The sequence below is a fragment of the Heloderma suspectum genome, chromosome 2 (assembly GCF_057233095.1).
Source record: "Heloderma suspectum isolate Gila_16-S chromosome 2, 16-S_ref, whole genome shotgun sequence".
Taxonomy (NCBI): domain Eukaryota; kingdom Metazoa; phylum Chordata; class Lepidosauria; order Squamata; family Helodermatidae; genus Heloderma; species Heloderma suspectum.
The window spans coordinates 364,926,817-364,939,403 of NC_139459.1; the positions used below are offsets into that span (position 1 = coordinate 364,926,817).

Genomic DNA, 12,587 nt, shown 5'->3' on the forward strand with positions numbered 1-12,587 from the left:
ATTTGCCAAACAGCCCCATCCCCTTCTTCTGGCCCCACCCCTTCCCCTGATCATTTGGAGGTTCCCAGCTTTTGCATATCCCATTCCAAACAGCTGAAATGCCTCTCATCAGGCAGTAAAAGCTTTAATCTACAGTATGCTGGCATTTCTGGCCCCTCCCCTTTGACCTTATGCCCTGCCCACTGGAATGCGGCCCCTGAGAGTTCCCCTGAAATTGAATTTGGCTCTCAGGCTGAAATTCACTGAAATTCAAATTGTGCAAAATTGCAGGCAAGCCGAGAAACCACCAAATGAGTGGCAGCTGGAGGCAAGGAGAAGGGCTTTGCTGTCAGGGGAACCCCGGAGGGTCAAAGAAGGACCTCAGGCAGGTCAGATCTGGGCCCCGGGCCTGAGCCTCTGTGATAAAGGACGCTTTATGATAAGAAAGTATTGCATATATCTCCATTTTCCCAACTTGTCCACTTCCGCCCCCCCCCACTGGTTTCCCCACCCCACAGCTTCACATTTTCCAGATTTCACATCTCTAAGACTAATACAGAGACACACACGTCCTCAGATTTGTTAGCCCAAGAGTCAAGGCTGGGAAGGCAGAGTTGTGTTCCTCCTTGAAGGACCCCCCAGTCGGCTTGCAGCCCATAGAACAGGGATGGGGAACATGTGGCACTCCAGAGACTGTTGGAGTGCAACTCCCATCATCCCCCACCATTGCCTACACTGACTAGGGCTGATGGGAGTTGTAGTCCACAAACAGCTGGAAGCAGGGGAGGCTGGTGGCTCCAGTATCCATGAGGTGGTGAATCTGCTCTAGGTTTCAGTCAGAACCTGCACCCTGGATAGCTCCTTTAGAGTTCTATCTGAAACCTGGAGCGGATTCTCCACCCCACGGACATCGGAGCCACCAGCCTCCCCTGGCTGGAAGGCCATTTCCCATCTCTGGCCTTGAGTGATGCCACCCCAGGAACCGGCCTGTGCTCTTCTCAGTTGGGCTGGCCCCAGACCTGTCCTTGAAAGCCTACACCGGCCTCTCCCAGCTTGGTGCTCTCCAGATGTTTTTGGGTGACAACTCCCAACACCCCTAACCAATGGGAAGGCTAGTTGGGGCTGATGGGTCCAACAACCTCTGGAGGGCATCGGGTTGGTTAAGGGTGCCCTACATCCAAGATGCCATTCAACTGGACAAATACACAGTTCTGAAGAGCACGTGCCAGTTATACAGAAAAGTGAAGCATTTTATGGCTCAGTTTCTTTGCAGATTTACCATTTCTTTCTTCCAGAAGAATACATATATAAATACATCACTTCTTTTTCTGAATCTTCTGAATTTCCTTTCCCTCTGGACAACCACATCACTAACCAGGAAGATCACTTGACAGGAAAATCTCCTGGCTTTCTGTGAACCAAGCAACCTCTGTGCCCCGGCAGACTAAAAAGTGCTGCGAAAATGGACGCATACATCAAATTGTATTAGCCAAGGAATTGCAGTACAGTATATAAAAGCGGTAGGCTAAAAGCCTTTGTTTCTAAGTCCTTTAGGGATGTGTGTTTATTGGTATCAAGACGGATTAGCATCCTGAAGTTCTTTCCTTAAGCAAAGCGGGGCTTTCAGTAGACGGGTCCACCACAGCGTCATCATAGGGCGACAGATACAGTCGAACTTAACGATCTGTCTCCCTTCATATCTACAATGGTACTGGAGACCAAAGCTCTCTCTCTTCCTGCCCGCCCCCCCATCTCACTCATCTACTTATTCATACAGAGCCATGACATGGCAGCTTTGCACGCTTCATGTGTCACCCCCAGAAATGACATCCCAAGAAATTTGGGCGTAGTAAGGATCACGGCCAGGGAGGAAACTTCCTCCACTATTGTTTTTAAAATATGTTGTATCGAGAACATTACTAGGATAGGTTTTTAACATAATTTTAAAAGCACCTCTGGCTGGGATAAAAGGGCTGTGACCGACAACAATTCCTTCCAGTTCTGCAACCCCAATATCATTTTCAGCAACCAAAACAAATTCTCTGGAAGCTACACCATGGAGAGTTATGGATGGAACATTCCAGGCTAGCCCATTTGGTTTATTCATCTTCCAGCAGATTCGTTGACTGCTTATAAGACATTACCCAATGCAGAAGCTGCTTTTGCAATGAGGATTGCTTTTTTTCCTGTTAGATCTCCCCCAAACCGTTTTATTTATCGTAGTAAGGAGTGATTTCTGACTGCCTCTAATTTCACGCAGTCTATACAGTTGGTGCAGGGGCCCTCGTGCATGGATCTTCTGACGTCTGAAAAGGGGAGCTTTTGTACTCAGACAGCACATTTATACGTTTTCACCCTGGTGTGAATTCTCTCATGCTTAATAAGGTTCGACCGCCAGCTGAAACACTTTCCACAGTAGGAGCATTTATACGGTTTCTCCCCCGTGTGGATCTGCTGATGCTGAAGAAGATCCGAGCCCCGGCCAAAACATTTCCCACACTCTGAACATTTATACGGCTTTCCTCTTTTAAGGATTCTCTGATGTCGGAGAAGGTCGGAGCGGTGCCCAAAGCTTTTCCCACAATCTGAGCATTTGTACGGTTTCTCCCCAGTATGGGTGCGCTCATGCGCCAAAAGGCCTGAGCTCTGGCTGAAACTCTTCCCGCACTCAGCACATGTATATGGTTTCTCCCCTGTGTGGGTTCTCAAATGTCTAACAAGGGCTGTGCGCTCACAGAAACTTTTCCCACACTCAGTGCAACGGTACGGTTTCTCTCCTGTATGGGTCCTCTCGTGGGCCAAAAGGCCTGAGCTCTGGCTGAAACTCTTCCCACACTCTGTGCAACGGTACGGCTTCTCCCCCGTGTGGGTCCTCTCGTGTGCTGAAAGGCCTGACCGCCGGTGGAAGTTCTTCCCGCAATCAGGGCAAGCAAATGGCTTCTCGCCTGTGTGGGACCTCTCATGCGCCACGAGGGCCGAACTCTGGCTGAAACACTTCCCACACTCTCCGCATTTGTAGGGCTTCTCCCCCGTGTGAATCCTCTCGTGCGTGGTGAGGTGTGACTTCCGGCTGAAGCTCTTGCCACACTCGGCACAGTCATAGGGCTTCTCCCCCGTGTGGGTGCGCTCATGCGCAATAAGGTGCGACTTCCGGCTGAAGGTCTTGCCGCACTCGGGACAGCCGTATGGCTTCTCCCCAGTGTGGAGTCTCCGGTGTCTGTACAGGCTTGAGCTCTGCTTGAAGGTTTTCCCACAGTCCATGCACATCTTCAGTCCGCCACAGTTGTAGATCCTGGCTCGGATCCTGGGGTCTTTCAAATCCCAGTGGCCTTTGTCGTAAGGCGGGACTGGGATATCCATCCTTTTCTCCGGGTAGTTTCCCTCACCGCTCCTGTCTGGGCTGTGGTGACTGCCAGATGTTTCCCCCATCTCATGGAACTGGGAGATATTCCAGGAGATGTCTCCTCTCAAGGAATCTCCGTCTGGCTCAGAATCATCCAGCTGAAGGTTGTCTTCCTCCTCCTCCTCTTCCTCATCACTCACCTGCCCATCTCCTGCTGAGATAAACAAAAAACCTTGACCTGAGAAATCCAGCACTTGAGCTGTGAGGGAATGAAGCCTCCGATCAAGGAACCAATTCAGTTCCGTTTTATGGCTTATAACCCTATGTCAGCCTTCCCCAACCTGGCACCCTCCAGATGTGTTGGACTGTAATACCCATAATTCCCAGCCAGGCTGGCTGGGAATTATGGGCGTTCAGTCCAACACATCTGGTGGTCACCATGTTAGGGAAGGCTGCCCAAGATCATCAGCAGGTAACGGAGAAAAAATTATCCAATGTATCACACAAATAAACGTGGACAAAAAACAGAGAAAATGACTAATAATCCAGAATGAATGAACTGAACCTAAAGATGAAATTCCATAATATGGATTTCCATTTTTAAAGTGTCTGTTAACCAAATGAAGCTAAAAAATTCAATTAAAAAATTATCAAACTTCTACGGAGCAATCTTTTACATCAGCCTTATAAAATCTGGCCTAATGGTGTATTTTGCTAAGCCACCATCTGAAAAAAGGATATTTGTTGAGCTGGAAAAAGGTGGAGAAACAAAACAGTCAATGGCATTGGAGACCCTTTCCTATGAGGCAAAGTTTGTCTCCCTCTCATACTGGGATCGATCATATCCCACGAAATTGGCTGGCAGTAGATTCAGAACAGAAAAAAGGTAGCATTTCTTCACACAGCCCATAATTCATGTACGGAATTCACAGCTGCAACATGTGGCTGTCAAGAATGAGGGCAGTAGAAGCCGAAGCCACGAGGGCCAATCGGGTTGTCACGTACAAAGTAGCCACCTGGAAGCTGGAAGTTTTTTGGCTGTTTCTCAGCACCGCAGCTCAAGGCTACGCTCTGCTCCGGCTAATTGGGAAAGCAGTAACAGCCGTGTCTGGTGGAAAGATTCAGCTTCCTTGGAGGGTGGAGTGGGGTGTCCTGAGACTGGGCTATGATTGGGTGTTTCAAATTGGGTGTTTATTGCCCAGCTAGGGCTGGGCAATAAAAAGGGGGGCAAAGAAGGGGCAGGTGTCTCTTCTTTTGCCCTGATGGTACTAGAGTGTGTTGCTGCTTGATAGCTATCCTGAGAGGCCCCTACTTTGGTATGTATAGGATAGACTAGCTATATTGTTTTGCTCCTGGGAGTGTGTGCCCAGGTGATTGGCGTTTCTGGCATTTGGGAATTGTATCTTGCTTGTAATTTCCTACCACCTCTCCCCTTTCCCTTCCTCTTTGTTCCTTTCCCCTAATAAACTTTTATCCAACTTCCAGTTGGTGTGGTGTGTCCCATATAACTTCAGTGCTAAATGCAGTGCCTATTGGCCTGGGAGGGAAGCTACTGGGTAATCTTGGGAAGACTTGTGGCTGAGGTGGGCCTGGCCTACCTTGCAGGGTTGTTGGGGTGAGACCAACAATCCTTTACAGTGGCAATGTCTACTAACTCTGATGGCTTCAAAAGGGGACCAAAAACACGTACGTCCTGCAACAAAGTGTTGCAGCGTGGATTGCTCCTGCTCAGGGTGCCAGCCAGCTGTGCTCTTTTTGAGGATACTCCATTCCCCCTTCCTGCCACCCTGATAGTCTGTTAGCATGCTCAGCCCTCACTGAGCTGTCTGGGGATGGGGTCAAGGCTCCCCCTGTAGGGTTGTTTTCCCCCTGAAGGTTTTTTTACTACCTCCCTGGGGTTCCTCCAGTCTGTTCATGCCTTCCTCTTTCATGGATTGTACTGTTTTGGCTACCAAAAGATCCACACTTGGAGAATTCAGTTCACTATTAATTATACAGAATGACTGATGGAAGAGGGGTCTGTCAGGGCCATGACAGCCAAATGGAAACTCAGTGAGAGCCTGTGTGGTCCAGTGGTTAGAGCATTGGACTGGGACTCGGTTAGTGTGTTGGATGGGGACTCGGGAGGCCTGGGTTCAATTCCCCACTCAGCCATCAAGCTCACTGGGTGACTCTGGGCCAGTCATGGACTCTCAGCCTAACCTACCTCGCGGGGTTGTTGAGGATGAAAATAGAGAGGAGGACCACCATGTCAGCAACCTTGGTTTCCTTGAAAGTGGAAAAAAGGTGGGACATAAGTGTATAAACATTTCTGCAGACAGGGCCTTCCCTGTGGTGGTGACCAGAGTGTGGCATTCCCTCCCACAGACATATTTACCTGGCGATATCACTGCTATGTACGTAATACACTCAGTTAAAATGTCCCATTCTCTCGAGCCTTTGTGGGAAAAATTAAAAATGTTCTTACTTAAATGGCCACTTACCCCTGTTGGTTTTGCAGAGATGCTCTTTTAAGGCTGCACTGTTTCACAGTTTATTTGATGGGACATTTTCTACTGTTATTTAAAATGGAGTTGCTCATTGCTTTGAAGGCCGTGGGTGGAAATGTGGGAGAGGAAACATTTTTAAATTAAAAAGAAATACATCCTGAGGATACAGGCAGAGCAATCTCCAAACCGGAGACAAAGGGTGCAATCCTATGCATGTTTAGACAGAAAAATGTCCTACAACTCCCAGCATTCCCCAGCCAGCCTGGCTGGCTGGGGAATGCTGGGGGGTTGTAGGACCTTTTTCTGTCTAAAAGGATTGCACCCTACAATTCTCAAGGGTCTCCAGGGAATTTGGGATAGGAATATGAGCCCAGAACATGTAAAGCAGGGGTGCTGAACTTCTTTGAGCCTGAGAGCTGAATTCAAATTCAGAGAAGCTCTTGGAGGCCACATTTCAGTAGTGGGTGTGGCCAAAGGGAAAGCGGGCAGAGCAAAAAATACCCAAGACCAGCATATTTTAGCTTAAACCTCTTACTGCTAGTAACTACGCCTTAGGAGACGCAATCAACAGGTGTGAAGGCAATCAGCAGGGCTGTGTTGAGGGATGGCGTGGAGCTCAGTGGTAGAGCACACACTCTGGATGCCGAAGGTCCCAGGTTCATCAAGTTTCTAGTCCTTATGCCTGTAAACATATGCTTGAAAATGTGTGGGCAAGGCCCAATAGATGAGGTGCCTGAATTAGATTCCCAGGGGCTGCAGTTAGGCATTCCTGAATAGCTCCTTGCCTTTCCTCCTAACCAGCAAAACCAGAAATAAAATCATGCAAAATGGCAAAACACTGCAGATATACGGGGGGGGGGAGGATGATGATGATAATTTGTGCAATTTACACAGGTTAGCAGAATTCAGCTATTGTTGGTTCAGGACATGCAGAGCCCTAGTAAGAGCACCTCTGACATACACAGAGTGCCTCCCTCACCCCCTACAGTTAGAATTCCTAGGGGATATAGAGGAATCTCCTGGCAAACTTGAGCACTGCCATCTCTCACAGAATCATAGAATAGCGGAATAGTAGGGTTGGAAGGGGCCTACAAGGCCATCGAGTCCAACCCCCTGCTCAATGCAGCAATCCAAGGTCAGAGCATCCCTGACAGATGGCTGTCCAGCATCGACTTGAATGCCTCCAGTGTGGGAGAGCCCACCACCTCTCATTTAAAAAATGGAGAGCAAATCCTTACTGAGTGAGGCCGTCTCCTCATCTTCCTCCTGCTTAAAGTTCTGCTCCTGCTCAGCATCCGATGGGGCCTCCTCTGCATCAGAAAGATTTGTGGCCACCACCTGCGATTCAAAGTTGGATAGAAAGTCATCAAGCAGCGGCAAGGGTTGGAAATAGGAATGCTTTTTAAGAAACACAAACAGTATGAATAATTGTTATCCTCCCCAAAAGGCACTTTTCCAATCTAATGCCACCACAATACACATTCAAATACATTTACGGTGCACTCCTAAGCATGTTTAGACAGAAAAAGTCCTACAACTCCTAGTCCTGCAAAAGGGCTGGGGCATGCTGGGAATTATAGGGCTTTTTTTCTGTCTAAACGGGCATAGGACTGTGCCCTTAATGAGGGATCCTGTTTTTCAGCGGAGACTCGCATAATTCTAGTCAGGATGGTGAAATCGAATTTCCAAGACGAGAGGCATGCAATAAGGGTGTTCTCTGGATGGCTTATAAACAATAAACACTACTATACAACAGAACAAAATTAAAACAATGAAAATAAAAACTATAAACAAATTCCAGAATAAAAATTCAGCATAAACATTTAAGCTGCGGAGAGCAAAACAGCTCTGAGAAATACACAGCATCACTCAAAGCATGCAATGGACCTAAAATCCAGTGTGGTTTCAAAAGTTCACAACTGAGCGGCCTGGGAAAATAAAAAGGTCTTCGCCTGGCACCAAAAAGACATAAAATGTGGAGGGCATTCCAGATCCATGGAGCCACCCCTGAGAAGGCCCTTTCTCCAGTAGCCACCCAATGCCGGCTCCAGGCTTTTGCAGGCCCTTGGGCAAGACACCCTCAATGCAGTGAGTCAACTTTCTCACCACCATGGCCACCAGGTGCTCCTCATTGCTCCCACTTGCTTGCTAGACCGGCAGAGAGCCAAGGAGCAAGCAGGCGGTGGCATCTCTTGCTCCTCCTTCTCACCACCGCCATTGTCTAGGCCAGAGCGAGAAGCAGGGGAACAAGCAGGTTGCCACGGTGAAGAGGAGGAGCAACTCCAGGGGGCTCTGTTGGGGTGCGGGCCCTCAGCAGGTGCCCAAGCATGCCGGCCTGGTTTCCGCTTCCCTGGGCGTGGGCGTCGGGAGAAGCGCTTCCAAAGCTGATCTCGGGGGGCAGGGGGACGACAGGTGCACGTGGAAGACGCGACCCTTCAGGTAACCTAGTCCCAAGCCATTTTGGGCTTTAAAGGTCATGACCAGCACTTAGGACGCCAAGTTAAGTGAGGCGCCATGTTTAAAGAACAACATTTTAAAAACCCATTATTTCAGTTCCTGTGCATGTACAAAGGGAATATAACCGAGGCTGTGGAGGTGAGCGAGGGGCTGACTGAGGATGGTGGGGCTGAGTCAGGCTGTCCGCCCACGTTTCGGGCCTGGTCCTCCCTCAGGCGAGGCAGGATATCCTCCTGCTCTGCTGCTGCTCCCAGCTGGAGGCAGGGGGTGAGAGGCTCCCCCAGAGCAGCCATGGCTGCGCCCCCTTGTTGACCATGTCGCCCTGAGGATGCAGCCGGGACCCTTCTTCCAGGGACCTCCCGTGAGCGTTGTGGATGGGACTTCTGTTCCTTTGCAGAGCGGGCAGCTGTGCTAGTTTCCTTTATTGTTTTTAACAGACCCTCTGTCCTGATACAGTGCTTAGTTAAAAGAAACAATGGGGGTCACATTTTATTATAAATGATAATATTTCTGCTTCGAAGATGCGGGGCGGGGGGAGTGGCGGGGAGTTTCCTCTTCATTAAGTGGAAAATAGGGGCAAAATGTTTCCCAGTTTACCAAAAACCTCAGCCCAGATCTGCCCTTGGGGTTTGTGGGTGGGCGCACCGATTGCATGGCTCACCCAGGGTGCTAGTTGCTGGCAGCTAGTCTAGGGCCCCCCCCCCGCCCCCGAATTGGGCCATCCCAGTGACCAGCATGAACTTATCTCACCTGCTGCTCCCATCTCTCGGTCTCCCTCTGCCTCAGCAGGAAATCCTCCGCCAGGGCCACGACCTGGGCGCAGATCTCTGGGCCGCGCTCCCGGACCCAGCTCTCCATTTCTGGTGGAAAGAATCACCGTGGCTTCACTTCACTCAAGAAGGTTCCAAAGCAAACAAATGAAGGAATGGAAGGAAAGAAGGAAAACAAAAACAGCAATTATTTTCGCAGTTTGGGGGCCACCACTGAAAGGGCCCTCTCCCTTGTTGTCGTCTTCCGAGCTTCCCTTGGTGTAGGCAGCTGGAGGAGGGCCTTAGATGTTGAACGTAGTATACAGGTAGGTTCATGTCAGGAGAGGCGCTCCATCAGGTATTGTGGTCCCAAGCCGTGTAAGGCTTTATAAGTTAAAACCAGTATCTTGAATCGGGCTCAGAAACATACAGGCAGCCAGTGCAAGCAGGCCAGAGTCGGTCTTATATGTTCGGACCTTCTGGTCCCCATTATCAATCTGGCCACCACATTTTGCATGAGCTGCAGCTTCTGAACCATCGTCAAAGGCAGCCCCACATAGAATGCATTGCAGTAATCTAACTTGGAGATTACCAGAGCATAGAAAACTGAAGCCAGGTTATCCCTGTCCAGATAGGGGTGTGACTGGGCCACCAAGCAAAATTGGTAGAAGGCACTCCGTGCCAGTGAGGCCACCTGAGCCTCAAGTGACAAAGATGGTTCCAGGAGGACCCCCAAGCTACGGACCTGCTCCTTCAGGGGGCGTGAAACCCCATCCAGAACAGGTTGAGCACCCTCCATCCGGTCAGCAGAACCACCCACCAACAGCATCTCAGTCTTGACTGGATTGAGCTTCAGTTTATTAGCCCTCATCCAGTCCATTGCTGCAGCCAGGCACCGATTTAACACATCCACAGCCCCACCTAAAGAAGATCAAGGGGAGAAATAGAGCTGCGTGACATCAGCATACTGATAACATGCCCCCAAACTCCGGATGACCACACTCAATGGTTTCATGTTGATGTTGAACAGCACGGGGGACAAAACTGACCCCCGTGGAACCCCATGCTGGAGAATCCACTGGGCCAAGCAATATTCCCCAAGCACCACCTTCTGGAGCCGACCCTCCAGGTAGGAGCAAAACCACTGCAATGCAGTGCCTCCCACTCCCAGCTCAGAGAGCCATCCCAGAAGTATACCACGGTCGATGGTATCGAAAGCTGCCAAGAGATCAAGGAGAATCAACAAGGTCACACTCCCCCTGTCTCTCTCCCAACATAGGTCATCATACAGGGCAACCAAGGCTGTTTCCATGCCAAAACCTGGCCTGAACCCTGACTGAAATGGATCTAAATAATCGGTCTCATCCAAGAGTGTCTGGAGCTGGTTGGCAACCACCCGCTCATGAAACTTGCCCAGGAAAGGAACATTTGCCACTGGCCTAAAATTACCAAGATTTTCCAGGTCCAGAGAGGGTTTCTTTAGGCGTGGTCTCATTGCTGCCTCTTTGAGGACCACTCCCTCTCGCAAGGAGGCATTAATCACCTCCCTGGCCCAGCCTGCTGGTGCCATTGGCTCCAATTGGATCTCCTTTGGAAGGGCATTCCGGAGCTGAGGTGCCACCACTGAGAAGGTTCTCTCCTTTGTGGATATATAATGTATATCATTTTGTTGTTGCTATTGTTAAAGAAATGGGAGTCAGATTTCCTTGCCAATGTACTTCGGATCACACAGAGGTCTGTCAGCAGATTCCAATCTACCCTCTTCCCACTACTGCTCTAGGTTTGCCAAGTTCCTACTACTGCTCCAGGTCTGCCATGAATCAAGCCAGGCTGTTTTGTTTTTCCTGGCCAATTGGCATCCACTATCTACCTCACAGGGCTGCTGTGCTGAAATAAAAATATTCTGACACAACCCACCCTGTGTTTGTTAAGAGGAAGGGTGAGATGGAAATAGGATTGACTTGGGGTGTGGTAGCGGGTGGGCTGAGAAGCCTATTGCCAACTTCTTTTACTTGCCCCTGCTACACTTTAACCTTAAGCCATCAACTGATGAAGCTTTTCACAGCATGGAGATATAGAAGTGTTATTGATCTCTACAGTTTGCAGATATCAAGCTGCTGATAAAAGGTGCAGAAGCAAGGTCCAGTAAAAGATTTTGGGCCGGTTCATGACATGACAGCCCATGGGTTAAGCATCCTTCGTAGGATGTTGAGCATGATGTCCAAACCTGGAACACTGGTTTGTTTGAGGGTTAAGCAACCCAACAGTTAACCCTGGTTTGTTGTTGGATTAACCACGTCCACTCTCTACCACTTGTGCATGACAGCCCATGGGTCGTGTGGTATGAACCAGGTCATTGGCTGATAAAAGGCACAGAAGCAAGATCCAGTAAAGGAAGTTGGCAACCCTAGATGAAAATATGAGAAGTCAATTAAAATGACAACCAGTTTTATTTGTATAGGTGCCACTGGATTATTTCCTGTCACTGGTCTTCTTCTTCTTTTTACAAAGATGAATACAACCCAAGTTTCCATTTCTGACAGCAATCTTGAAATTCCACAACAGTTTAAAACAACCTTCCCCAACCTGGTGCTCTCCAAATGGGTTGGACTGCAACTCCCATCATTCCCAGCATGCATGCTGGAGTGCACCAGGTTAGGGAAGGCGGATTTAATAAATAAAAATAAGTAAATACAAAATAAAAATAAATTCAGAACATTCTGACTGTGGGTTTTATTTTGCACCTGAGTTCAGGGAACCCACCTCATTTTGTGCTCTGATGAGTTGGGGTGGCGGAGATCAGGTACAGGGATACCCCTTGGTGTCTGCCTTGCCTGGGACAGGGTGGGATGAGGGGTTTGCGCTTTGCGCAAACCCCTTACCATTTCTCTCTCTTCTTTGCAAGCAAAACCCTTCCTCCATAAACTCACCTCCTCCCAGCACAGCAGCAAGAACCGCGCCCTCTGCAAATGCAACCTTCTTCTTTAAGGACTCTCTGCAATCCAAATTGACGAAAGGCTAGGAATTTTTTTAAAAGGCGGGGGGGACGGGCAAGGAAACCCCACAAAACAGCCAGTTTCCTACCAGGTACAGGAAAGGGCCTTGACAAGCTACAGCTTCCTTCTCACATTTCAAGGCCTCTCTGTAAAATCGCAGCTCTGTTGATTTAACCCTTGGGATCTCTTCTCGGTCCGGCGAGGTGGGGGATTAACTGGTTCGGACATACCCACGGTGCACACGCACACACCCAAAAGGAGGGGGTCCCCACTGCGGTCACCCCCCCAAATCCTTTGGAAAGTTGCTGCGCTTTTAACACTTCTGCAGGCAGAAGTTAAACAGGTGTAGCTATTTATAAGAACATAAGAAGACCCCAGCTGGATCAGACCAAGGGTCCATCTAGCCCATTCTGTTCACACAGTGGCTAACCTGTGAGAAACCCACAAGCAGGACACGAGTGCAATCACACCCTCCCACCCACGTTCCGCAGCAACTGGTGTACATAGGCATACTCCCTCTGATACTGGGGGTGGCATAGAGCCATCAGGTCTATTCCCTGTTTCTCAGTCCCCA

At 49.3% G+C, this 12,587-nt stretch overlaps 1 protein-coding gene across 4 annotated transcripts; it reads right to left on the reverse strand.

Annotated features, from left to right (window-relative positions):
* Positions 1-1,210: 1,210 nt before the first annotated feature.
* On the reverse strand, positions 1,211-12,364 carry LOC146355772 (uncharacterized). 4 transcript variants are annotated; one of them, XM_084830999.1, is made up of 4 exons: positions 11,948-12,112; positions 9,019-9,155; positions 7,050-7,149; positions 1,211-3,533 (listed from the first exon to the last, which is right to left on the reverse strand). In XM_084830999.1, exons 2-4 carry the CDS (start codon positions 9,124-9,126, stop codon positions 2,308-2,310), a joined length of 1,434 nt encoding a protein of 477 aa, XP_084687125.1. In that variant the 5' UTR covers positions 9,127-9,155; positions 11,948-12,112; the 3' UTR covers positions 1,211-2,307. The 4 variants fall into 4 exon arrangements, with proteins under 4 accessions (XP_084687125.1, XP_084687123.1, XP_084687126.1 ...); XM_084830997.1 differs by having other exon boundaries at positions 1,213-3,536; positions 11,948-12,364; XM_084831000.1 differs by having other exon boundaries at positions 1,213-3,533; positions 9,019-9,160; positions 11,948-12,150.
* Positions 12,365-12,587: the final 223 nt, after the last annotated feature.

Bases quoted from the DNA above. Each gene is read 5' to 3' on its own strand.
- LOC146355772 (XM_084830997.1), bottom strand. From the start codon at position 9,126: ATGGAGAGCTGGGTCCGGGAGCGCGGCCCAGAGATCTGCGCCCAGGTC. The intron at 7,150-9,018 runs GTGAGATAAGTT...TTTGAATCGCAG, and splicing joins CCGAGAGATGGGAGCAGCAG to GTGGTGGCCACAAATCTTTC. The intron at 3,537-7,049 runs GTAAGGATTTGC...TGTTTATCTCAG, and splicing joins TGAGGAGACGGCCTCACTCA to CAGGAGATGGGCAGGTGAGT.